The sequence below is a fragment of the Oncorhynchus masou genome, chromosome 18, assembly GCF_036934945.1.
Source record: "Oncorhynchus masou masou isolate Uvic2021 chromosome 18, UVic_Omas_1.1, whole genome shotgun sequence".
In the NCBI taxonomy this organism is placed as follows: domain Eukaryota; kingdom Metazoa; phylum Chordata; class Actinopteri; order Salmoniformes; family Salmonidae; genus Oncorhynchus; species Oncorhynchus masou.
The window spans coordinates 47,949,475-47,976,552 of record NC_088229.1 but is presented as its reverse complement, the minus strand read 5'-3'; the positions used below and the strand labels follow the sequence as shown (position 1 = coordinate 47,976,552).

The following is a 27,078-nucleotide window of genomic DNA, read 5'->3' as shown; positions in this document are numbered from 1 at the left end:
TAAACACGGCGATTCAGACAGCTAGCAGGCTGGGAGTAGCAAGCTAGCAGAAGGGCCTTATTTTGTCACAACGTACCTCTAAGTCGGTTCTCATGCGGAGCCTCGTCGTGATCGATTAGTAGGGTTCCATGTAGTAAAGGTGCCCAGTCCATTTGGCAAAATAGGTATAGTGACTCAATAAAATTGTAGATGGACCTATTCAGCTAACAGGCCGATATGCTCTAGACAGCTAGCGGGCCGCGGTTAGCAGGCTTGCAGATGGGCATTCAGTGGACGTCACGACAGAGGGGCCTGTTGCAAAAATAGCTTTCGGGCAGATTACGTCGGTAGTCCAGTCGCGATGGATTAGCAGGACATTGTGTAGTGAAAGGGTTCCAGGCCAATTGGCAAAATAGGTATTGTAGCCCAATGAGTGGCTTATTGACCTCTTCAGCTATCCGGGAGATAGTTTCAAGCTAATTGGTGCTTGCTTCGGGACAGAGACGTTAGCCAGGAGTAGCAACTTGGATTGCAGTTACCTTGCTGCGGTGATCCAGGTGAAAAGGTTCAGAGCTTGCGGTTGGAATCCGGGGATATGGAGAGAAAATAATTCCGGTATGCTCTGGTTTGAATCGCGTTGTGCAAACTGGCGAGAGATTTCCGAGCTAGAGGTTAACTGATGACCGCTAGCAGTGGTTAGCTGACTTCTAGCTCATAGCTGGCTAGCTTCTGTTGGGGAATCTGATTCGAAAGTAAAGAAAAATAGTAAATCCATACCACATTGGGTGAGGCGGGTTGCAGGAGAGTATATTGAAGCTGAGGTTTAGGAAAAATATTAAAAAGATATAAACACGGGACACGACGAGGACAAAGACGTCTGACAGCTACGTCATCTTAGATGTTAATATTATACAGTGTCTTCTGAAAGTATTCAGACCCGTTGACTTTTACACATTTTGTTACGTCACAGCCTTATACTAAAATTGATTAAAATCCTCAGCAATCTACACACAATGCCCCAGTGCGAAAACGGGCTTGTAGAAATGTTTGAAAATGTATTAATAATTAAAAGCAAAACTACCTTATTTACATAAGTATTCAGGCCCTTTGCTATGAGAATTGGAATTGAGCTCAGGTGCATCCTGTTTCCATGGATCATCCTTGAGTTTCTACAACTTGACTAGAGTCCACTTGGGGTAAATTTAATTGATTGGACATGATTTGAAAGTCACACACCTGTCTATATAAGGTCCCACAGTTGACAGTGCAAAAACCAAGCAATGAGGTCGAAAGAATTGACCATAGAAATCCAAGACAGAATTGTGTGGAGGCACAGATCTGGGGAAGGGTACCAAAAATATCTGCAGCATTGAAGGCCCCCCAGAACAGTGTCTTCCATCGTTCTTAAATGGAAGAAGTTTGGAACCATCAAGACTCTTCCTACAGCTGGCCGCCGGGCCAAACTGAGAAATCGGGAGATAATGGCCGTGACCAGGGAGGTAACCAAGAACCCGATGGTCACTAACAGAGCTCTGGAGTTCCTCTGTGGAGATGGGAGAACAGTCCAGGACAACCATCACTCCACCAATCAGGCCTTTATGGTAGAGTGGCCAGATGGAAGTCACTCCTCAGTAAAAGGAACATGACAGCCCGCTTAGAAAAAGAGAAACAAGATTCTCTGGTCTGATGAAACCAAGATTGAGCTCTTTGGCCTTGCTAAGCTTGAAGTCGGGAGTAAACTTGGCACCATCACTACAGTGAAGCATGGTTGTGGCAGTATCATTCTGTGGGGATGTTTTTCAGTGGCAGGGACGGTGAGACTAGTCAGGATTGAGGGATAGCATTTACATTTTAGAATAAGGCTGTAACCTAACAAAATGTAGAAGTCAAGGGGTCTGAATACTTTACAAAGGCATTGTATATACAATTATTCAAGGACATGTTGTATTTGTATTGTACAAACTTAATATGATGAACAGGAATTACATTTTCTCTCAGCGGTGGCAAAAAAGAACTTCCTGAAAGCCACGCCTCCAATCCTCTGATACGGTGCTACCGCACAATATATTATTAAAAAGGTAAAAAATCGAAGCCCTTCCTTTACATACGCAGCCCAGTATCAGCATATAAGCATCAATCTTTAAAGCATTTACAAAGAAAAGATGTGCATAATGTAAATGTGTTGAAACCAAAAGGTTATTCCAGTCTCCTGAGAGTGTAGTTGCTAGAACGGTGCAGGAAAGGACAATGACAAAATAAAATATCAGAGCCAGCTCAGTTTGGCTTGTGTTTGCTCTATAGTGTGAATTAGGCATTTGTATTACAGATTCTCTCTCTATGGCCCAATCATGTCTTCTCTAACCCTCTGTTTCTGGCCTGGTTTGGCCTCTCCATACACAGTGTCAGAATGTTGCAGAGGGCTGAAAGATTTAAAAAAAGGGAAATAGAGAGAAATGGATGATTCCACCAGCCCATCGCTCTTGTCAGAGTAGCAGGACAGGGGAGTTGAGGAGAGAGGGAGAAGGCGAACTGTTAATATGCACTGTATAATTCATAATGGTAATACTGTCACACACAAGAATATGCAAACTCATGCACATACATGCAAACAGTGTGCGTGCACACACATATAGACATACACACAACCAGCGGTAACACTTTACTTGACACCCAGCGTCATAACATGTTATGACATGGTCATAATCATGTCATAATATGGTCATAACATTGTCATGAAACATATATTTAAACCTGTTGTGACAAATATTGTGTTATTTTATGGCTGGTTATGAAACCTACAAAAGCGTGTCAACCTACCACGGTAGTTATTTTATGGCTGGTTTTGACACCTACATAAGAGTGTCAAAACCCACAAAACCCATCACACAAGCAAACCATTCCATTACACCATAGCCTACTTGTCAAAGGTATGTTTATGTTATTTACATTTTCTGAAATGTACCATATTAAATTGTCATTGTCATTGCACACACATTGATGTGAGACATGCACCTACCCCAATGCTCTGTTTCCGATGACTGGGATGAATGCAGCTGCAGATTTCAGGAGCAGGACAAGACACCCTCTTTTTGATTGATCACTGACTTAAGGGCATGTAAACTCTGCAAAAAAAGAAACGTCCGCTCACTGTCAACTGCTTTTATTTTCAGCAAATTTAACGTGTAAATATTTGTATGAACATAAGATTCAACCACTGAGACATAAACCGAACAAGTTCCACAACATGTGACTAACATAAATTGAATAATGTGTCCCAGAACAAAGGGGGGGGTCAAAATCAAAAGTAACAGTCAGTATCTGGTGTGGCCACCAGCTGCATTAACTTCTTGACGCTATCAATCCGGGATAATTTTCATCAGCAACCGCTGAATAGCATAGCGCCCCAGTCAAATAATATTACAAAAAATATTCATATTCCTGAAATCACAAGTACAATATTGCAAAACACAGCTTAGCCTTTTGTTAATCCACCTGTCATCTCAGATTTTGAAATTATGCTTTACAGCGAAAGCAATCCAAGCGTATGTGTAAGTTTATCAATCGCATGACAAAACATTAATTACACTTACCGCCAGGTAGCTTGGTCACGAATCAGAAAAACAATCAAATTAATCGTTTACCTTTGATGATCCTTAGATGTTTTCACTCACGAGACTCCCAGTTACACAACAAATGTTCATTTTGTTCGATAAAGATGTTTTTTATATCCAAAATACCTCAGTTTGTTTGTCGCGTTATGTTCAGAAATCCACAGGAAAGAGCGGTCACAACAACGCAGACGAAAATTCCAAATAATATCCATAATGTCCACAGAAACATGTCAAACGTTTTTTTATAATCAACCCTCAGGTTGTTTTTAACCTGTTACATCTATGGGTGCGCTATTTATTATTGGATAAAAAAACTGAAAATGAAAATCTAAGATGAGTGTTAAGAAAAGGCTAAGCTTGATAGCTAGCACATTCATTTCATTACATTTGCGATTTTCATAAATAGTTAATGTTATGTTATGCTAATGAGCTTGAGGCTATAACTGGATACAGGTTTTTTTCATAGCCAAACGTGAACAAAACGGAGCGATTTGTCCTACACAAGTAATATTTTTTTGAAAAACTGAACATTTGCTATCTAACTGAGAGTCTCCTCATTGAAAACATCTGAAGTTCTTCAAAGGTAAATGATTTTATTTGAATGATTTTCTTGTTTTTGTGAAAATGTTGCTGGCTGAATTCTAGGCTTATAGCTATGCTAGCTATCAATACTCTTACACAAATGCTTGTTTAGCTATGGTTGAAAAGCATATTTTGAAAATCTGAGATGACAGTGTTGTTAACAAAAGTCTAAGCTTGAGAGCAAATATATTTATTTCATTTCATTTGTGATTTTCATGAATAGTTAACGTTGCGTTATGCTAATGAGCTTAAGGCTATAAATAGGATCCCGGATCCGGGATTGCTCGACGCAAGAGGTTAAAATATATATTCGATAATATATCAATTGAGAGTGTAGGTTTTTCAATAGGACAGGGAGAAACAATGGCCACTTTACTCTGTTGCGCAAAACTCACTCTGAGAGCCCCCACCCCCCACCCCCACTTACGCAATGTGATCTTTCTCGCTAAGTTTTCAAAATAAAAACCTGAAACTATGTCTAAAGACTGACATCTTAGGATCTTAGGGAAGCCATAGAAAATGAATCTGGTTGATATCCCTTTAAATGGAGGATAGGCATGCTTAGGAACAGAGGTTTCAAAATAAGAGGCACTACCTGATTGGATTTTCCTCAGGTTTCGCCTGCAATATCAGTTCTGTTATACTCACAAACAATATTTTGACAGTTTTGGAAACTTTAGAGTGTTTTCTATCCTACTCTGACAATTATATGCATACTCTAGTTTCTGGGGCTGAGAAATAGGCAGTTTCAAATGGGTACGTTTTTTAGCCAAAAACAAAAGTACTGCCCCCTACACGCAAAAGGTTATGTACTGCAGTGCATCTCCTCATGGACTGCACCAGATGTGCCAGTTCTTGCTGTGAGATGTTACCCCACTCTTCCAACAAGGCACCTGCAAGTTCCTGGATATTTCTGGGGGGAATGGCCCTCACCCTCCGATCCAACAGGTACCAGACGTGCTCAATGTGATTGAGATCCGGGCTCTTCGCTGGCCAGAACTGGCATTCCTGTCTTGCAGGAAATCATGCACAGAACGAGCAGTATGGCTGGTGGCATTGTCATGCTGGAGGGTCATGTCAGGATGAGCCTGCAGGAAGGTTACCACATGATGGAGGAGGATGTCTTATCTGTAACGCACAGCTTTGAGATTGCCTGCAATGACAACAAGCTCAATTCCGATGATGCTGTGACACACTGCCCCAGACCATGACGGACCCTCCACCTGCACATCGATCCCGCTCCAGAGTATAGGCCTCGGTGTAACACTCATTCCTTCGACGATAAACGCAAATCCGACCATCACCCCTGGTAAGACAAAACCGCGACTCGTCAGTGAAGAGCACTTTTGCCAGTCCTGTCTGGTCCAGTGACGGTGGGTTTGTGCCAATAGGCGACGTTGTTGCCGGTGATGTCTGGTGCGGACCTGTCTTACAACAGGCCTACAAGCCCTCAGTCCAGCCTCTCTCAGCCTATTGCGGACAGTCTGAGCACTGATGGAGGGATTGTGCGTTCCTGGTACATCTTGTACCTGTCCCGCAGGTGTGATGTTCGGATGTACCGATCCTGTGCAGGTGTTGTTACACGTGGTCTGTGGCTGCGAGGACGATCAGCTTTCTGTCCTGTCTCCCTGTGGCGCTGTCTTAGGCATCACAGTATGGACATTGCAATTTATTGCCCTGGCCACATCTGCAGTCCTCATGCGTCTTTGCAGCATGCCTAAGACACGTTCACGCAGATGAGCAGGGACCCTGAGCATCTTTCGTTTGTGGTGTTTTTCAGAGTCTGTAGAGTGGCCTCTTTAGTGTTCTAGGTTTTCATAACTGTGACCTTAATTGCCTACCGTCTGTATGCTGTTAGTGTCTTAAATTAACGACCATTCCACAGGTGCTGTCACGCCCTGACCATAGAGAGCCCTTGGGGTTATAGGTCAGAGCGTGACTAGGGGATTTCTAGTTATTATAGTTCTATGTTGGTGTGTGAGTATGGTTCCCAATTGGAGGCAGCTGACATTCGTTGCCTCTAATTGGGGATCATACTTAGTGTGTTCCTTTTCCCAACTGCGTTGTGGGTTATTGGTCCACTTATTTATGTAACGATTGTTCATTAATTGTTTATGGTTTATTGAACAAGCATGCGAAACAGTGTTTAAACCCTTTACAGGGAAGATCTATGAAGATATTTGAATTCATAAAAATAATCTTTGAAAGAAATAGGGACGTTTATTTTTTGCTGAGTTTACATGATAGGCCTATCTAGCTTATATGATTATGATGGTCATAATGCTTCTTGACAGTGTCAAAGTTTATTTTCTACACGTATTTAAAGATATGATACATAATTCATTAAAGCAACAACGAAGGACTTAAGAAACACACTTTTAATTGAAAGGAAACTTCTTAGCAGAGAACATTTGAATAAATGTGGGTTTTGACACTTATGTAAGTGTCATAACCAGCTATAAAATGATGCAATATATGTCACAACATCAGCAAATATGGGTAATGACAGTGTTATGACCATATTATGAAAAGATTATGACTGGGAACTGGGTTTCAAGTTAAGTATTATGGAACCAGCAAACACACACACCACTTGAGTGAATGTCAACACACACATGTACATCCCTATGCAGTCATACATGCACATAATACTCAAATCAATGAATACATCCTTTAGCCTAGACGAGCACACATGAGATCTCCCACTCATACACAATGTCACTTCTACTCGCAGCAAAAAGCCCTCTACACTTTATTACCAGCCTGTTCAACCTCCCTTTCATATCATCTGAGATCCCCAAGGATTGGAAAGCTGCCGCAGTCATCCCCCGCTTCAAAGGGGGAGACACCCTGGACCCAAACTGTTACAGACCTATATCCATCCTGCCCTGCCTATCTAAGGTCTTCGAAAGCCTAGTCAACAAACAGATCACTGACAATCTCAAATCCCACCGTACCTTCTCCACTGTGCAATCTGGTTTCCAAGCTGGTCACAGGTGCACCTCTGCCACGCTCAAGGTACTAAACGACATCATAACCGCCATCAATTAAAAGACAGTACTGTGCAGCCGTCTTCATCGACCTGGCCAAGGATTTCGACTCTGTCAATCACCATATTCTTATCGGCAGACTCAGTAGCCTCGGTTTTTCTAATGACTGCCTCGCCTGGTTCAACAACTACTTTGCAGACAGAGTTCAGTGTGTCAAATCAGAGGGCATGTTGTCCTGTCCTCTGGCAGTCTCTATGGGGGTGCCATAGGGTTCAATTCTCTGGCCGACTCTTTTCTCTGTATATATCAATGATGTTGCTCTTGCTGCGAGCGATTCCCTGATCCACCTATACGCAGACGACACCATTCCGTATACTACTGGCCCTTCCTTGGACACTGCTATCTAACCTCCAAACAAGCTTCAATGCCATACAACACTTCTTCCGTGGCCTCCAACTGCTCTTAAACGCTAGTAAAACCAAATGCATGCTTTTCAACCGTTCACTGCCTGCACCCGCACGCCCGACTAGCATCACCACCCTGGATGGTTCCAACCAAGAATGTGCGGACATCTATAAGTACCTAGGTGTCTGGCTAGACTGTAAACTCTCCTTCCAGACTCATATCAAACATCTCCAATCAAAAATCAGATCTGGAGTCGGCTTTCTATTCCGCAACAAAGTCTCCTTCACTCACGCCGCCAAACTTACACTAGTAAAACTGACTATTCTACCAATCCTCGACTTCGGGGATGTCACCTACAAAATAGCTTCCAATACTCTACTCAGCAAACTGGATGCAGTTTATCATAGTGCCATCTGTTTTGTTACTAAAGCACCTCATACCACCCACCACTGCGACCTGTATGCCCTAGTCAGCTGGTCCTTGCTACATATTCGTCGCCAGACCCACTGGCTCCAGGTCATCTACAAGTCCATGCTAGGTGAAGCTCCGCCTTATCTCAGTTCACTGGTCACGATGGCAACACCCACCTGTAGCACTCGCTCCAGCAAGTGTATCTCACTGATCATCCCTAAAGCCAACACCTCATTTGGCTGCCTTTCCTTCCAGTTCTCTGCTGCGTGTGACTGTAACGAATTGTGCGCTTTTGCACACCAGTATCTCAACCTGCACATGACCATCTGATCATTTATCACTCCAGTGTTATTCTGCTAAATTTTAATTATTCGCCTACCTCCTCATGCCTTTTGCACACAATGTATATAGACTCTTTTTTTCTACTGTGTTATTCACTTGTTTATTGTTTACTCCATGTGTAACTCTGTGTTGTAGTCTGTTCACACTGCTATGCTTTATCTTGGCTAGATCGCAATTGTAATTGAGAACTTGTCTCAACTTGCCTACCTGGTTAAATAAAGGTGTGTCATGATCGCAGATTTTAGAGAAACAACAAATGTCATATACAGTTGAAGTCAGAAGTTTACATACAAATTCACAACCACTCCACACATTTCTTGTTAACCTGTTGAACCTCTAGGGGCGCAATTTCATTTTTGGATGAAAAACGTTCCCGTTTTAAACAAGATATTTTGTCACAAAAAGATGCTCGACTATGCATATAATTGGTAGCTTTGGAAAGAAAACACTCTGACGTTTCCAGAACTGCAAAGATATTTTCTGTGCGTGCCCTAGAACGTGAGCTTCAGGCAAAACCAAGATGAGACGGCATCCAGGAAATGAGCAGGATTTTTGAGGCTCTGTTTTCCATTGTCTCCTTATATGGCTGTGAATGCGAGAGGAGTAAGTCTGCCCTTTCTGTCGTTTCCCCAAGGTGTCTGCAGCATTGTGACGTATTTGTAGGCATATCATTGGAAGATTGACCATAAGAAACCACATTTACCAGGTGTCCGCCCAGTGTCCTGCGCCGAAATTGGTGCGCAAAAGTCAGCTGCAAGTATTTTTCCATGGAATTTAGAGAAGAACGCAGGCTTCCACGAACGATATATCAATGAAGAGATATGTGAAAAAACACCTTGAGGATTGATTCCAAACAACGTTTGCCATGTTTCGGTCGATATTATGGAGTTAATTCGGAAAAAGTTTGACGTTGTAGGTGACTGAATTTTCGGTTAGTTTCGGTAGCCAAATGTGATGTACAAAACGTTCTTTGTGGAGAAATGTGCTCTGGTCTGATGAAACAAAAATATAACTGTTTGGCCATAATGACCATCGGGAGTCTTGCAAGCCGAAGAACACCATCCCAACACTGAAGCAAGGGGGTGGCAGCAACATATTGTAGGGGTGCTTTGCTGCAGGAGGGACTGGTGCAATTCACAAAATAGATGGCATCCCGAGGAAGGAAAATTATGTGGATATATTGAAGCAACATCTCAGGACATCAGTCAGGAAGTTAATGCACAAATCGATTTTCCAAATGGACAATGACCCCATGCATACTCAAGTTGTGGCTAAATGTTTTAAGGACAACAAAGTCAAGGTATTTTAGTGGCCATCACATCGCCCTGATCTCAATCCTATAGAACATTTGTGGCAGAACTGAAAAAGTGTGTGCGAGCAAGGAGGCCTACAAACCTTATTCAGTTGCAACAGCTCTGACAGGAGGAATGGGCCAAAATGCACTTATTTTTATTTGGGGAAGCTTGTGGAAAGCTGCCCAAAACATTTGACCCAAGTTAATCAATTTAAAGGCAGTGCTACCAAATAATAAGTGAGTGTATGCAAACCCTTGACCCACTGGGAATGTGAAATAAATAAAAGCTGAAATAAATCATTCTCTCTTCTATTATTCTGAAATTTCGCATTCTTAAAATATAGGGGTGATCCTAACTGACCTAAGACATGGAATTTTTATTTGGATTAAATGCCAGGAATTGTGAAAAACTGAGTTTTTAAATGTATTTGGCTAAGGTGTATGTAAACTTCGGACTTCAACTGTAAGTGTCATATATCGGCTGAAAGCTTAAATTGTTGTTAATATAACTGCACTGTCCAATTTACAGTAGCTATTACTGTGAAAAAAATGCCATGCTATTGTTTGAGGAGAGCTCAAAACAACAACACTTTTTTTCACAGCGACAGGTTTGATAAATTCACTTATGAAGGTGAAATGTGTACTTACATTCTGATATCTTGCTCTGATTTATCATCCCAAGGTTCCCAGTGATAACATGACATAACAAAACATGACAACTGTCGTTTTGTTAGATTAAATCCTTTTTCACGTCCTAAAAAGTTCCATATAGCATGCACAATTTTGTATTTCCACTCGTTCAATTTGCAAAGAAAGGAATCTATGAACATCTATCCCTAAACGTTGTTTCAACCAGTCAAATTACATTCGTATTTATTCCTCAGCGATCCTAGAACGTAACCAGATTTCACTATATCATTAGGAGTGTAGTATATCCTATAGGACACCAAATTTGGTCAGAGAGCACCTTCATGGCGCGCCGATGACTCAGGTGGTCTTCACTTGATTGACGGTAACTTTGTCAAACAAGCACCAATCGAGGTCAAACAAAGCTAGCTAGATTGCCAATGATCTGGGCTTTACGTGAGTATGCTGAAACCCTGTATCTGTCTCACAAATTTGCTGCTAACCTTGTGCGACAGCAAGCCTTTTCCTTTTTGGACAAAAATTGCAAGAATATGGAGAGTTATGAAGTTATGAAAACTGGGTGTTTTGCTAATGTTGAAATTGCAATATGGCTACTAATACTGGAAAAGCTAAATCAAAGTCCAAGTATACATATGACGATATTCTTGCAGAAAAAATGTAATGTAAATGTACTGTCACGGCTTTCGTCTGTAGAAGGAGGAGCGGACCAAAATGCAGCGTGGTTATTATTAATTTTATTATAATAAAGAAACTATACATGATAAACTAACAAAATAACAAACGTGCGAATACCTAAACAGCCCTATCTGGTGCAAAACACAGACCGGAACAATCACCCACAAACACACAGTGAAACCCAGGCTACCTAAATATGGTTCCCAATCAGAGACAATGACTAACACCTGCCCCTGATTGAGAACCATATCAGGCCAAACACAGAAATAGACAAACAAGACATCCAACATAGAATGCCCACTCGGATCACACTCTGACCAACTAAAACATAGAAACATACAAAGTAAACTATGGCCAGGGCGTGACATGTACATTTGGGCAAGTCGTGAAGGACACCTGGGTGACTCCAAACTAAATGTCATGTCGCTTGCTAATACTTCAAGTTATCAGTCTGAAACTTTGCACATACACTGCTGCCCTCTTGTGGGCACCATCGGAATTACAACCAGAGTGATCGCTAGATTTGGGACGTTTCTGTTAGATTTCAAAGATGGTGGTAGAAAAAAAAGCAAAACAAACAGTTTTTTCTTCGTATTTTGTTCTACCAGATCTATTGTGTTATATTTTCCTACATTCAATCCACATTTCCACACTTCAAAGTGTTTCCTTTCAAATGGTAGCAAGCATATGCATATCCTTGCTACAGGCAGTGTGTGTATGTCATTTTTTTTAAAGGGGGCTATCCCTAATTAATCTTCCACATTACTGTGGCTTGTAGAGACAGGATCTTGGCATGAACGTACAATTTCTTACACTCATAAATGTATCCCAAATGACACACTGTTCCCTATGTAGTGCACTACTTTTGAAGTTCTGCACTATATATTGAATAGGGTGCCATTTGGGACTAGTGTCCCATTTGAGCCATGTATTTCCACATGCAGTGGACATTTCCTTTACAATGGAGGAGAGCGAGAAGGAGAGTGCGCGGGATAGGGTGACTATTATTGATGAGTGTGAGAAAGTGCTTAATTTGCACGGTCTTCAACCAAATTCATATTGAAAGCAGTATAATTTGCATAAATCTCATTAGATGCAATGAGAAGGGTTCATAAATTGTAATATTAATTTGTCATTTTTGCCTCCCTTTCATGGTGAAAATGGGTTATATTAATAAAAAAAGGGGGGGGTGTGATTGTGGAGGCTAATTGGTCTTTGTGTTATCAGCCGGGGCCTGGAAGTGACAGGCTTGATTTAGTTTGGCTTCAACTCTACAGTAGTCTAATGGAGAGAGAAGGAGGCGTTGGAGAGGATACTAAATGTTAGTGTGCCTGTGCTTGTGTGTGCTTGCCTACGTGTGTGTTTGCCTGCCTGTGTTTGCATGTGTGTTAGTGCGTGTGTGTGAATGTGTGTGCGTGTGTGGGAATGTGTGCGTGTGTGTGTGTGTGCGCCATGCTGGTAAATACACTACACAGCAACACTTTAACCTCTTAATGGCCCTCCATGTTCTTCGTGTGGGTGACTTGTCACTCTACCAGAACCTCAGTTTAAATCTACCGTAAAGAACCTCTAGCCCCCATCCTCCATTTTCACGAATTATGGCATAGCAAGGAGTAATACAGCTGGCTGCCTTTTTTGTTTCTTGATATATTAACGTTGCAGTCGCAATGGAACCCTATTCCCTATTTAGTGCAGCCGGCCAAAAAAGTAATGCACTAAATGGAGATTAGAGAGCCAAATGTGGAATAGGGTGCCATTTCACCCAAAGCTATGCACGGAATGGAGAATAGTGTGCCATTTTGGACACAACCAATGTTTCCTGGGATTGACCTATTACCTGTCTTCTCCTATGCATGTCAGGCACATCAGTAACCCAGCTGCAGGCGGAGGACCCAGACCAGGAGCCCCTCATTTTCGGGGTAGTGGGAGAGGAGGCCATGAGGTACTTTGCAGTGGAGAGAGACACTGGAGTAGTGTGGCTACGACAGCACCTGGACCGCGAGGTTAGAAGACACAGGCACACACACAACCACCCACACGTGCATGCGCACACCCACACAAACACACACACCCTGTCTCCATTCCCTCCCCACACTTTCTCCCTCCCTTATGAAGGGTTTTGCTGACATCTCACTCAATCTCTTCCAGACCAAGTCGGAGATGCAGGTGGAGTTCTCTGTGAGTGACAGCCAAGGGGTAAGAGCCAAGAGTCAACACTGTTACACATCTTGGATGTCAAGCAGCTCACACACTGTAGATACAACTCCACCTGACCAACTATTATTCACTCTGACACCTGTCTCACACGCAACATTCAAATGCTAAAAAACACTGACATTTCAACCTACACAACCCTATGGGTAATGGTTAAGACACTAAATTCATACACTCATTCTATGCATAGTGTGTGTAATATTTGTATGTGTCAGGGAGTTGATTGATTGTGTATGTTACTCACTCTGACACCTGTCTAACATGTACTGTTCTGATTTTGTACATTACCTTCATTTAATTAGGCAAGTCAGTTAAGAACAAATTCTTATTTTCAATGAAGGCCTAGGAACAGTGGGTTAACTGCCTTGTTCAGGGGCAGAACGACAGATTTTTACCTTGTCAGCTCAGGGATTTGATCTTGCAACCTCTCGGTTACTAGTCCAACACTTTAACCACTGCCACACCTCTCCCTGACGCACTAAAACACAATGACATTTCAACCAACACATTCCTATGGGTTAAGACACCACCCTCATTCTATACATAGAGTAAGTGTATTGTGTGTCTGTTTCTCTCGGTCTGTGTGTTTGTGTATTAAACATTAGGACCTCTTGTGCTTTCGCAGGTGGTCAAAGACACAGTGAATATTCAGATAGGAGATGTGAATGACAACTCCCCTACTTTCCATGGCCAGCCATACACAGTACACATTGCAGAGGTAGGCTACAGTCATGTATATGGAATGTGTAATAGCTACTGTATATAACTGTCCTCCCTAACTTGTCCCACTGTCCTTGTGGGGAACACTATCATTGTCCTCTGCAGTCACTGCGGGATGAAGTCTCCCTTTGGTATAGATCTAGGATCAGTTTCCTTCTTACAATCCTAACCTTAACCATTGCTGGGGGAAATGTAAAACTGAACCAAGAAGTCTTGTGTTATGTGTGTGTGACAATCTTTTACTGATTTATGAGAAAAAGCATAGTTTCTTTTGCTCTATAATACACAGACAGTTTGAATCTTTGATTCAATGTCTATAATTGGTTGACTTATCAGACATGCAACTTTACAACACGTTGGCAGTGCAAATGGCCTGCATGATAACCAACCACTGGTTTGGGAGTCCTCTTCTTTCTCATATTTGGAGAAAGTCATCCAAATTGCCATACAAATAGAACAAAAAACTCTCCCTCTGCAGTGGTCCTCAATCACTCCCACTACAGCTTTTCTTTCTCTCTCTCAGGCTACTACCTCCACTAAGTCTCTCTCTCCCACCTCTCATTCTCTCCCTCTCTCCCTCTGTTAGTCTCTATCTCCCTCTTACAGTTTCCCTCACTCTCTGGTCCGAAGGAGGAGAGGAAGGGGGCAGGCTCACCCCCCTTCTCGCTCTCTCAAAATCCCCCTCTCCCTCCCTCTCTCCCCCCTCCCTTCCTTTTTTGCCCTCTCCCCCATCTGATTGTTGACATGAAGTAATTGCCAGAGTAGAGTAGAATGCTGAAGTCTGGAACTTCAAACAGAGCCTGAAATCTCTCAGCCACGCACACACACATCGTGTTGTGTTTATATTGAGTGCATAGCCTATCTCCAGTCTTCTCTAAATCTTCAAAGCCACTGGGATTTTTCCCCTCTTCAATCCATAAAGTCAAGCAAATAAATTCAGAGAAAGAGGGGGCTGTTTAGCCTGCCCCCTTTACCTTCTCCTATGAGTGGAGTGAAGAGTTGTCTCAGGTCTCTCTGTGTTTTTTCAGGGTTCTCTCAGGATTGTCTGAGGGTTCTATCAGGGTTTTCTCTGCACTATTTGAGGTTCTCGGGGTTCTAGTTACAAAGAGCTGCTAAGCTTAATTTTTTTTCTTTGAAACTTTATTTAATTAGGCAAATCAGTTAAGAACAAATTATTATTTACAATGACGGCCTACCCCGGACAATGCTGGGCCAATTGTGTGCCTCCCTATGGGACTCCCAATCACAGCACGATGTGATACAGCCTGGATATGAATCAGGGATTGTAGTGACGCCGCTTGCGCTGAGATACAGTGCCTTAGACCACTGCGCCACTCGGGAGCCCACAAATTGCTGCAATTATACCTTTGAATAGATAGAGGCCTTTAGGGCAGGCAAGGCAGGTTGTCCTTGCTGTAGGTACAGCATAACAACATTTTAATAGACTGTTCCGGTCTTGGATGCTGATTGCCTAAAATCGTGTTCCAAGCCATGATTTATTTAATGATAAACCATGGCAAATGCCTGTTTACTGAAGTGTCACTATGCATCCATAAGAGTGTTTCCACTGTTCTTTTCACATTTCTACTGTCCCAGCCAGGCAATTCATGAACATTATCTGAGGCCATGTTTGTGTATGATACATGTATTCTGGGCACCAGCTGTAGCTCACCGAATACTCAGTACTAAGCCATTGGGAAGCCGAGGACGAGATGATGCAGTGAGGGTGTTGTGACTTCGTTCCCTGTTCTATCTTGTTTCCTCCATCCCCTCCCTCCCACCCTCTCATCCTCTTCCTCCTCCAACAACTTTCTGTCCTCTGCATTTTTATGGCCTCATTACCTCTGTGACTTCCGGTGACCTCCGTTGGGCAAAGGCAAATACGCTGCGACATCACTCCATCAACCTGTCACTCACCGTATGTGCCACAGTAGCCGGCCAATCACAGATTATGACTTCCATCAGCAACTCTAGACGATAAGCTAGTTCCTGAAGTTGAATGCAGAGAAAAACAGACGGGCAGAGAAGGAGGGGGATGGACAGAGATGGAACTAGTTTGACGGAGAGGAAAAATAACAGAAAGGAGTGGAAAGAGATGGGAGTGAGAAAGAGAGAGATGTGGTATTTTAGAGAGATACATATACAGAGACAGAGGAGGACATTGAGAAAAAAAGTAACAATGGAAGGAATGGGAAAGAGCTGGAAGAGGGAGTGGGAAAGTGAGAAAACAGGAATACAGAAAACAGCTCAATGTGACCTGTGGATGGGTAGGTGTAGAGTAGTAAAGACAAGATGAGTGTGTGTAATTGAGGAGTTGTAAAAGAGGAGTGCGCGTGCGCTGGCATGCGTACCGTAATTGTGGGTTTAATTTGTGGTGCTATAAAGAGTGTGAAGGGGAGCAGGTGGGCAGCTAGCATTCCCTGTGTCAGTGCTAATGAGCTGGACAGATTTACAGCAAGCAGCCATGGCACAGTGTGTGGAGACCGAGATAACTGTATGTTGCTCTGGATAAGAGTGTCTGCTAAATTACTCAAATATAAATGAGACCTAATGTGTCTCAAATGGCACCCTATTCCCTATTTAGTACACTACTTTTGATTATGGCCCATCAGATCCTCCCATAGGGCTCTGGTCAAAAGTAGTGCACTATATAGGACATAAGGTGCCGTTTGGGACACATTCAGAGAATATTACCCAAACACAATGTTCGACTAAAACAACAGATGGGCCTCAGCCAAATTCCCCATTTAATGTAATGGTGGTAATAGTGCAGGAGTGCTGCATACTGTGTTTTTTTGTTTTTCACATTTTAGAGTAAGTTGTATCCCTATTAGTTTACTATTTGGTATGAGCCCAAGAAAAGTGGTAATACTGTCTTTCAGCCCTATGATTCGTGATCTAAATTTAGCATAACACACCTTAAAGTACAATGTACATTAGACGTGTATATTTGAAATGTAGTATGTAGTCTGTGTGTGTCTGTGTCTGTCCGTTTGTGTGTGCATGCGTTATTGTGTGCTTTTGTGCATGTTTGTGTCTGTGTGTATAACTCACTAGTTGAACAGTTTTTAATAACACCAGTCGCCCCAGGGAGTCCCAATCCATTCCCCAGCCTTTACTCCCATGCTTCCTGGCCCTAAACCCTCTCCCACTGCGAGCTAGTCTCTGTGTCATTGACACGCCGCCACCATCAAATGCCATTACTAATGACTTTTCTGAGACTCACCCAGTGTTTTCTGTGTCCTGCTGCTCACCCCAGACCCACCCCGATCCCACAAACACACTATTTCTCCTGCTCTGTCTGTCTTTTCTTTTTTCTTACTTTCTCTGACTTCCCCTCTTTCTTTCTTTGAATTCCACTCTCTCCAATTCATGACTTATACTGTATAGTCAGACAGACAGATGGAGTAATGGACATACAGAGTGGTGAATGCATGGACAGACAGACAGGCACGCGCTCACACACAAACCCCCAAAAACGTCTACCTTTTATGTACTATATCTCGCTCTGCTTATTTTACCAACGCCATAACTCATCAATTATTTATTTATCGTGTTGTAGAATATTGAACACAGATAAGGCAACAGTGATGCAGAGGGAGATAGTACAGCCATGCCAAGTCTGGCCCTGAAAGGCACTATACAGATGGATTGAATATATTGGCAAACAGGCAGACAGACAAGCAGGCATCCACTGCACTGCTGGATAGCTAACATTGAGCTTATCTGTTTACCCCCCCCCACACACACACACACTGTCAGGCAGCAGGTGAAGGAAAATCCGTCCTCAGCCTATTTCTGTATTTTCTATCAGCCCTATCTCAGTGTCCCTCACGGTGCTGATAGCTCTTACATTGGCTGCTATTTTAAACCGGTCTTCATTTGAGCTGGGGGTGGACAGACCACACCCTAGAAATATAATGACTAGAATATGGGTGCACTCAATATGGCCACCAGAATTTACAGTAAATGTAATCAAGGAATATTGACTTGAATGGGAATGTCCGTTTTAATCAATCTATTCAATGGAGGACACAAGTTACTTAAACAATTATAGACCATAGAAAGTCAAACAGGATCAAAGCTTAAGAGTGGTCAGGTCATCATACCTGTGCAGTATTCATCTAGCTATACTACACTGTACTGACTGCCACAGCATCCATGTGAGCTGATATTTCATTTATGTTACATTGATGTCACAATGATGTTGAAATCACAAGAGGTTGGAAGGGTGGCTGGAGGGCTGGGGCAGGGAGCATGGTTGGCAGACAGACAGACAGGCACGCAGACAGGCAGGCAGACAGACACATGTACACACACACTGATCTCTCAGATTGGTTTGTCAAAGTGTATCAGAGAGTGTTCATTATGCCTGTGAATGAGATGTTTAGAGCTTGATGTTGGATTGGGCAGAACAACAGAGGACTTCAACTATTTGATGTGCCCTGTGTCACTATAAAGTATAATTCATTCATTCAGATTCATGTGATCTAGTCCCTTTTTCTCTTTCTCTTTGTACAATTCTAATTATTATGAAAGCATAACTTAAGCCCTAATAATTTACACCTCTGTGTATCACATTATCCTGCCAGAAGTTATTATACACATATTACATTAATTGTATAAAACCATTATTTTACATATGACCTATAAGCAATGACATTCTGAAACAATCCTATTAATTTAAGAATCTGTTAAACTAAGTAATTAATGTCGGCATAAAGAAATGGTTTGTACTGTTGTTATTATAACTGCCTTAACAATCAAACACTCCCACCACATATACCATAGCACACACACACACACACACACATTACTGTGATTTGCTCTATGCGTAATGTTTTCTGTATCGTCTCCGAAAGATGAAATTGAATGGGGTGGTTAGTGAGAAGTGACTGGGTGACACTAATACCAAGAGCCATGGAGCGAAGGGTGGAAGGAAGGATGGATTGAGGGAGATGGGGGGGAGAGAGAGAGGATGGATAGAGAAAGAGTGTAAATGAGGAATAGACGGAGAGAGAAGGGAGGAGGAAGGTTGAATGGAAAGTAGTCAATATGAGATCCACCCTATAGTTGAGATTAGTTTTGGTACAACTTTTATTTTCAAGGCTTACGGTATATTAATGTCTAGAGGTCTCTCTCCATCTGTCCCTATGCATATATCTGAGAGCATTGATTAATGCTCAACACTTGATATCTTGATGTCTACTATGTGTAATACCTATTTCATCTTATACATTTGGTCTTTTTATGTCTATGAACTATAAAAAAGCCAACTTAACCAATTGCTTACACAGTGTTATTATGTGAGTTGAGTGGACTTTAAAAGGACAATAAAGTCATCAAAAACACAAATTAATACTGTATTATTTACAGTTAACTATAAATATATATATAGTATATCTATTATATATATATATAAACAATGTTTTTTTATAAATGAAAATGTGTTGGTCAGCCATAGTAGTGTGACACACCTGGAAGAAATTAGTGATAAAACTAGTAATTAATGTAGTGTTTTTGCAGATTGTAGTGTTATGCGGAAATTACTGTCGTATTTACTATTGTGTTTTTGTTTTATTATCTTTGACATAGAAGTGGAGGCTTTTTCCTTGAGGAAACCTACAGGAGAAATACTAAAATAGCAACTTGTCTATAACCTGTAGGTAGGTAGGACTGGAGTCTGAATGGACAGTATTTACTATAGTATTCTACAGTGTACTACGGAATTCTATAGTAAGTACTGGAGTATTTTATAGTAAACTGAAATATTTTTTCATGTGGGAACCAATTGCTTAATAAGTGTTATGTGAGTTGAGTGGACTTAAAAAGGACATGAATTTGAGCTAATGTGTTAAAGTTTGTTTACTCAACAAACTCTGCTTGAAGTGAGCTGAATTTGAACAATACCTTGAGTAAAATTAGAAATCCATTTTTTCTTCAAACCACACCCATCATTATCACATATCCGAGTTTGTTCTACTGCAGGTTGATTAAAAAAATGTTTATTTCAATACCTTCACCCCAGTCTGAGGTCCTGAACAGGCTTTCATCAAGGATCGCTCTGTTCTTTGCTTCGTTCATCTTTCCCTCGATCCTGACTAGTCTCCCAGTCCCTGCCGCTGAAAAACATCCCCACAGAATGATGCCACCACCATGCTTCACCATAGGGATGGTGGCAAGTTTCCTCCAGATGGTGGCAAGTTTCCTGGCATTCAGGCCAAAGAGTTCAATCTTGGTTTCATCAGACCAGAGAATCTTGTTTCTCATGGTCTGAGGGTCTTTAGGTGCCTTTTGGCAAACTCCAAGCGGGCTCTCATGTGCCTTTTATACATAGGAGTTCCTTCCGTCTGGCCGCTCTACCATAAAGGCCTGATTGGTGGAGTGCTGCAGAAATTGTTGTGCTTCTGGAAAGGTTCTCCCATCTCCACAGAGGTACTCTGGAGCTCTGTTGTACCATCAGGTTCTTGGTCACCTCCCTGATGAAGGCCTGATGAAGGCCCTTCTCACCCAATTGCTCAGTTTGGCTGGGCGGCCAGCTGTAGGAAGAGTCTTGGTGGTTCCAAACTTCTTCCATTTAGGAATGATAGATGTGTAACGGCTTTCATGCGGTGAAAGAGAGTCGGACCAAAATGCAGCGTGTAGATTGTGATCCATGTTTAATGAACAAAAACGTAACACGAATCTAAATACAAACACTACAAACAAAGAACGTAACGAAAACCGAAACAGCCTATACTAGTGTAAACTAACACAGATACAGGAACAAGGACACTAAGGACAATCACCCACGAAACACACAAAGAATATGGCTGCCTAAATATGGGATTGAGGTCAGGGCTTTGTGATGGCCGCTCCAATACCTTGACTTTGCTTTGCTTAAGCCATTTTGCCACAACTTTGGAAGTATGCTTGGGCTCATTGTCCATTTGGAAGACCCATTTGCGACTAAACTTTAACTGATGTCTTGAGATGTTTCTTCAATATATCCACATAATTTTCCTCCCTCATGCTACCATCTATTTTGTGAAGTCCACCAGTCCCTCCTACAGCAAAGCACCACCACAACATGATTCTTCCACCCCCATGTGTCACAACTTCCGCTGAAGTCGGTCCCTCTCCTTGTTCGGGCGGTGTTCGGCGGTCGACGTCACCAGCCTTCTACCCATCACTGATCAATTTTTCATTTTCCATTGGTTTTGTCTTGTCTTCCTTCACACCTGGTTCCAATCCCATCAATTACATGTTGTGTATTTAACTCTCTTTTTTCCTTCATGTCCTTGACGGAGATTGTTTGATTGTATGTTATGTGCATGTATTATGTTGTTGTGCGACAGGTATTTTTTTTTACCCACTTTTATTATTTTGTACATTTTGGTTTTTGGCGTTTTATCAGCATTTATTAAACAACTCTCATTTTACAAAAAATTTTCTCCTGCGCCTGACTTCCCTGTCACCAACACGCACCCCTTTCACCATGCTTCACGGTTGGGATGGTGTTCTTCGGCTTGCAAGCATCCCCTTTTGTCCTCCAAACATAGCGATGGTCATTATGGCCAAACGGTTCTATTTTTGCTCCAACCAGAGGACATTTCTCCAAAAAGTACGATATTTGTCCCCATGTGCAGTGGTAAATCGGAGTATGGCTTTTTTATGGAGGTTTTGGACCAGTGGCTTCTTCCTTGCTGAGCTGCCTTTCAGGTTATGTCGATATAAGACGAGTTTTACTGTGGATATGAATAATTTTGTACCCGTTTCTCCAGCATCTTCACAAGGTCCTTTGCTGTTGTTCTGGGAATGATTTGCACTTTTCGCACCAAAGTATGTTCATCTCTAGGAGACAGAACGTGACTCCTTCCTGAGCGGTATGACGGCTGCATAGTCCCATGGTGTTTATACTTGCGTACTATTGTTTGTACAGATGAACGTGGTACCTTTTTAGGTTTTTGGATATTGCTCCCAAGGTTGAACCAAACTTGTTGTAGGTCTACAATTTTTTTCTGAGGTCTTGGCTGATTTCTATTTATTTTCCTATGATGTCAAGCAAAGAGGCACTGAGTTTGAAGGAAGGCCTTTAAATACATCTACAGGTACACCTCCAATTGACTCAAATGATGTCAATTAGCCTATCAGAAGCTTCTAAAGCCATGACATCATTTTCTGGAAAACTGAACAATCAAATAATGGGTACATAACCCGACTCACACCAGGACAGGCTTGCACAAGCACTTACAATAAACAATCACCGACAAGAACATGAGGGGGAACAGAGCGTTAAATACACATGTAATTAATTGATGGGATTGGAACCAGGTGTGATGGAAGACTAGACAAAACCAATGGAGGATGAAAAGAGGGTCAGCGATGGCTAGAACGTCACCCGAACAAGAAGAGGGACCAACTTCGGAGGAAGTCGTGACATGAAAACTGTTGTTTTTGATTAAAGAAGCAATAAAATGGGCCGTCTTTAGACTAGTAGCGTATCTGGAAAATCAGCATTTGTGGGTTTGATTACAGACTCAAAATGGCCAGAAACAAAGAACTTTCTTCTGAAACTCGTCAGTCTATTCTTGTTCTGGGAAATGAATGCTATTCCATGCGAGAAATTTCCAAGAAACTGCAGATCTAATACAGAATATTAATAGACAAGAACAGCTCAAGGACAGAACTACACCAATAAAAAAATGCACATGTAGCCTACATATTGTAAGGCTCTGCTTTTCTTTTCTTAGTCAACCTTCTGTTCTTTTTCTTTGTGTTCTGGAACGTAGCCCTGTCTTTAATTTTTGTTTGTTTCTCACCTGGTCTCATCAATTCTCTATTTTTTTCAGATCTTTCTGTTTGTATGGTTGTGAGGTATTGCATGTTTTTGACTGTCTACCTGTGTTTGATCATTGCTAGCCTGTGATAACGATTCCTGCCTTCTGCGAAGGCTTAATAAACGTCTGCCACGCTCTGCACGTAAATCTACACTTTTTTTCTCCATGAGTATTCATTACACATATCAATACATACACACAAACTATCTAGGTCAAGTAGGGGAGAGGCGTTGAGGTGTTGCATTATCTGTTTTTTGAAACAAGGTTTGCTGTTCATTTCAGCAATATGAGATGGAACGAAGTTCCATGCAATAATGGCTCTATATAATACCGTACGTTTTCTTGAATTTGTTCTGCATTTCGGGACTGTGAACACACCCATGGTTGCATGTTTGGTGGGGTAAAATTGTGTGTCTCAGGAGCTGTGTGTAAGTTGATTATCCAAACAATTTGGGATTTTCAACACAAATGTTTCGTTAAAAAAATTATTGTGACAGAGACTGGCATGTAGTAGTAGATTTGGATAGATTTGGATAGTTTCTAAAACTGTTTGAATGATGTCTGTGAGTATAACAGAACTCATATGGCATGTGAAAACCTGAGAAAAATCCAACCAGGAAGTGGGAAATCTGAGGTTTGTAGTTTTTCAACTCTCTGCCATTCCAATATACAGTTTAAATGGGGTCATATTGCTTCCACTAGATGCCAACAGTCTTTAGAAGGCTTTGAGGCTTCTACTGTGAAGTGAGGGCGAATGAGAGGGGATTGAGTCAGGTGTCTTGCAGAATGCCACAGGCTCGTGATTATTGAAGATTTATGATAAAACATCCTAAAGATTGATTCTATACTTAGTTTGTCAAGTTTTTACGACCTGTAATATAACTTTTTGAACTTTTCATCCGACATTCGGCTGGACCTGAACACGCATTTGGCTTTCTTTAGTAGTAATACAATACAATCAGACCTTCTTGTTGAGTACCTGAAAGTCTACCATTTTTATAGGAGTAATTAAAACATGCTTATAATGAATCTTTGAGTACATCAAATAAGATCTGAAATGCCTCTACTGGTATAACATAAAGCCCTGGTGTTTTTCCAGACTGAAAATATTTAATTCCCTCAAATGTAACTTTCTCTAAGTTGGCCTTCACACAGGTCTTGCTGTACATTTGTTAATTTTACATTATTATTAAGAAATAAATCCTTACCGTTTACATCATTCAGCGGAAATGAAGGAGAATGAAAATAAAACATGATTAAAATATTTTGCTACCTCTTTCTGTAACGGCTTTCTTCTACCTCCTCCTCTGACGAAGAGGTGGAATAAGGATCGGACCAAAATGCAACGTGGTTCGTTCGATACATCTTTAATTATGACGAAACACAAACAATACAAAACAACAAACGTTGAAAACCGAAACAGCCCTGACTGGTGCAACAAACACAGAGACAGGAACAATCACCCACAAACACACAGTAAAACCCAGGCTACCTAAATATGGTTCCCAAATAGAGACAATGATAATAACCTGACTCTGATTGAGAACCGCCTCAGGCAGCCACAGACCAATCTATACACCCCACACAACCCCAAGACGAAACACACTACAAATAAACCCATGTCACACCCTGGCCTGACCCAATAAATGAAAATAACATAATAAATATAGACCAGGGCGTGACAGAACCCCCCCCTAAGGTGCGGACTCCCGGATGCACAACAAAAACAATAGGGAGGGTCCGGGTGGGCGTCTGTCCATGGTGGTGGCTCCGGCTTGGGACGTGGAACCCACTCTATAAATGTCTTAGTCCCCCCTCCTCGCGTCCTAGGATTGTCCACCCTCGCCGCCAACCATGGCCTAGTAGTCCTCACCCAGAACCCTACTGGACAGAGGGGCAGCTCGGGGCAGCTCGGGACAGAGGGGCAGCTCGGGACAGAGGAAGCTCAGCACTGAGAGGAAGCCCAGCACTGAGAGGAAGCCCAGCACTGAGAGGAAGCCCAGCCAGGGAGTTGAATCCGGCAGATCCTGGCTGACCGGCGGTTCTGGCAGATCCTGGCTGACCGGCAGATCTGGAAGAGTTTGGCTGACCGGCGGATCTGGAAGAGTCTGGCTGACCGGCGGATCTGGAAGAGTCTGGCTGACCGGCGGATCTGGAAGAGTCTGGCTGACCGGCGGATCTGGAAGAGTCTGGCTGACCGGCGGATCTGGAAGAGTCTGGCTGACCGGCGGATCTGGAAGAGTCTGGCTGACCGGCGGATCTGGAAGAGTCTGGCTGACCGGCGGATCTGGAAGAGTCTGGCTGACCGGCGGATCTGGAAGAGTCTGGCTGACCGGCGGATCTGGAAGAGTCTGGCTGACCGGCGGATCTGGAAGAGTCTGGCTGACCGGCGGATCTGGGATCTGGCTGACCGGCGGATCCGGAGTCTGGCTGACCGGCGGATCCGGAAGAGTCTGGCTGACCGGCGGATCCGGAAGAGTCTGGCTGACCGGCGGATCCGGAAGAGTCTGGCTGACCGGCGGATCCGGAAGAGTCTGGCTGACCGGCGGATCCGGAAGAGTCTGGCTGACCGGCGGATCCGGAAGAGTCTGGCTGACCGGCGGATCCGGAAGAGTCTGGCTGACCGGCGGATCCGGAAGAGTCTGGCTGACCGGCGGATCCGGAAGAGTCTGGCTGACCGGCGGATCCGGAAGAGTCTGGCTGACCGGCGGATCCGGAAGAGTCTGGCTGACCGGCGGATCCGGAAGAGTCTGGCTGACCGGCGGATCCGGAAGAGTCTGGCTGACCGGCGGATCCGGAAGAGTCTGGCTGACCGGCGGATCCTGGCAGACTGGCTGCTCTGGCTGCTCCATGCTGACTGGCGGCTCTGGCTGCTCCATGCAGATTGACGGCTCTGGCAGCTCCTTGCAGACTGGCAACTCCTTGCAGACTGGCAGCTCCATGCAGACTGGCAGCTCTGGCTGCTCCATGCAGACTGGCAGCTCTGGCTGCTCCATGCAGACTGGCAGCTCTGGCTGCTCCATGCAGACTGGCAGCTCTGGCTGCTCCATGCAGACTGGCAGCTCTGGCTGCTCCATGCAGACTGGCAGCTCTGGCTGCTCCATGCAGCTCTGGCTGCTCCATGCAGACTGGCAGTTCTGGCTGCTCCATGCAGACTGGCAGTTCTGGCTGCTCCATGCAGACTGGCAGCTCTGGCTGCTCCATGCAGACTGGCAGCTCTGGCTGCTCCATGCAGACTGGCAGCTCTGGCTGCTCCATGCAGACTGGCAGCTCTGGCTGCTCCATGCAGACTGGCAGCTCTGGCTGCGCTAAACGGGCAGGAGACTCCGGCAACGCTGTAGAGGCGGAAGGCTCTGGCAGCGCTAAACAGGAGGGAGACTCCGGCAGCGCAGGAGAGGAGGAAGGCTCCGGCAGCGCTAAACAGGAGGGAGACTCCGGCAGCGCAGGAGAGGAGGAAGGCTCCAACGGCGCTGAACAGGCGGGAGGCTCCGGCAGCGCAGGAGAGGCGAGGCGCACTATAGGCCTGATGCGTGGTGCTGGCACTGATGGTACTTGGCCGAGGACACGCACAGGAAGCCTGGTGCGGGGAGCTGCCACCGGAGGGCTGGTGTGTGGAGGTGGCACAGGAAGGGCTAGACCGTGAAGGCGTACTGCAGATCTTGAGAGCAGTGTTGGCACAGGACGTGCAAGGCGGGGGATGTGCACAGGAGGCCTGGTGCGTGAGGCTGGCACCAACTTCACCAGCCGACTAACACGCACCTCAGGACGAGTATGGAGCACTGACCCAGGTGCCATCAAATCCCTGACACGTTCTGTCGGGCGAATTCCATGCAAAAAGCACCAACACAGCAACTCCCTCATTTCTCTCTCCTCCAATTTCCCCATTAACTCCTTCACAGTCTCTGCTTCGCTCACCTCCAACACCGGTTCTGGTCTCCTCCTTGGCTCCTCACGATAAACAGGGAGAGTGGGCTCAGGTCTGACTCCTGACTCTGCCACACTCTCCCTGAGCCTCCCCCCAAGAAATTTTTGGGGCTGACTCTCGGGCTTCCATCCGCGTCGCCGCGCTGCCTCCTCATACCAGCGCCTCTCGGCTCTCTCTGCCTCCAGTTCTTCTTTGGGGCGGCGATATTCTCTAGGCTGATCCCAGGGTCCTTCTCCGAACAATTTCTCCTCCCAAGTCCAGTTGTCCTGCGATCGCTGTTGCTGCCTTTGTTGCTTCTCCTGTGGCTCCTGCCCGTTGACACGTTGCTTGGTCCGTTTGTGGTGGGTGATTCTGTAACGGCTTTCTTCTACCTCCTTCTCTGACGAAGAGTGGAATAAGGATCGGACCAAAATGAAATGTGGTTCGTTCGATACATCTTTAATTATGACGAAACACGAACAAT

The 27,078-nt window shown here is 43.7% G+C and overlaps 1 protein-coding gene across 2 annotated transcripts in view; it reads left to right on the top strand.

Annotated features, from left to right (window-relative positions):
* LOC135504722 (cadherin-23-like) overlaps nucleotides 1-27,078 on the top strand; it is a 611,744-nt gene that overhangs the window by 129,831 nt on the left and 454,835 nt on the right. The window contains exons 4-6 of one of the 2 annotated variants that reach the window (XM_064923533.1): nucleotides 12,798-12,940; nucleotides 13,086-13,133; nucleotides 13,777-13,869. In XM_064923533.1, the coding sequence (XP_064779605.1) occupies nucleotides 12,798-12,940; nucleotides 13,086-13,133; nucleotides 13,777-13,869 (284 nt within the window). Of the gene's footprint in view, nucleotides 1-12,797; nucleotides 12,941-13,085; nucleotides 13,134-13,776; nucleotides 13,870-27,078 lie in introns of those variants that run through there. The other variant, XM_064923534.1, reaches the window with a different exon arrangement.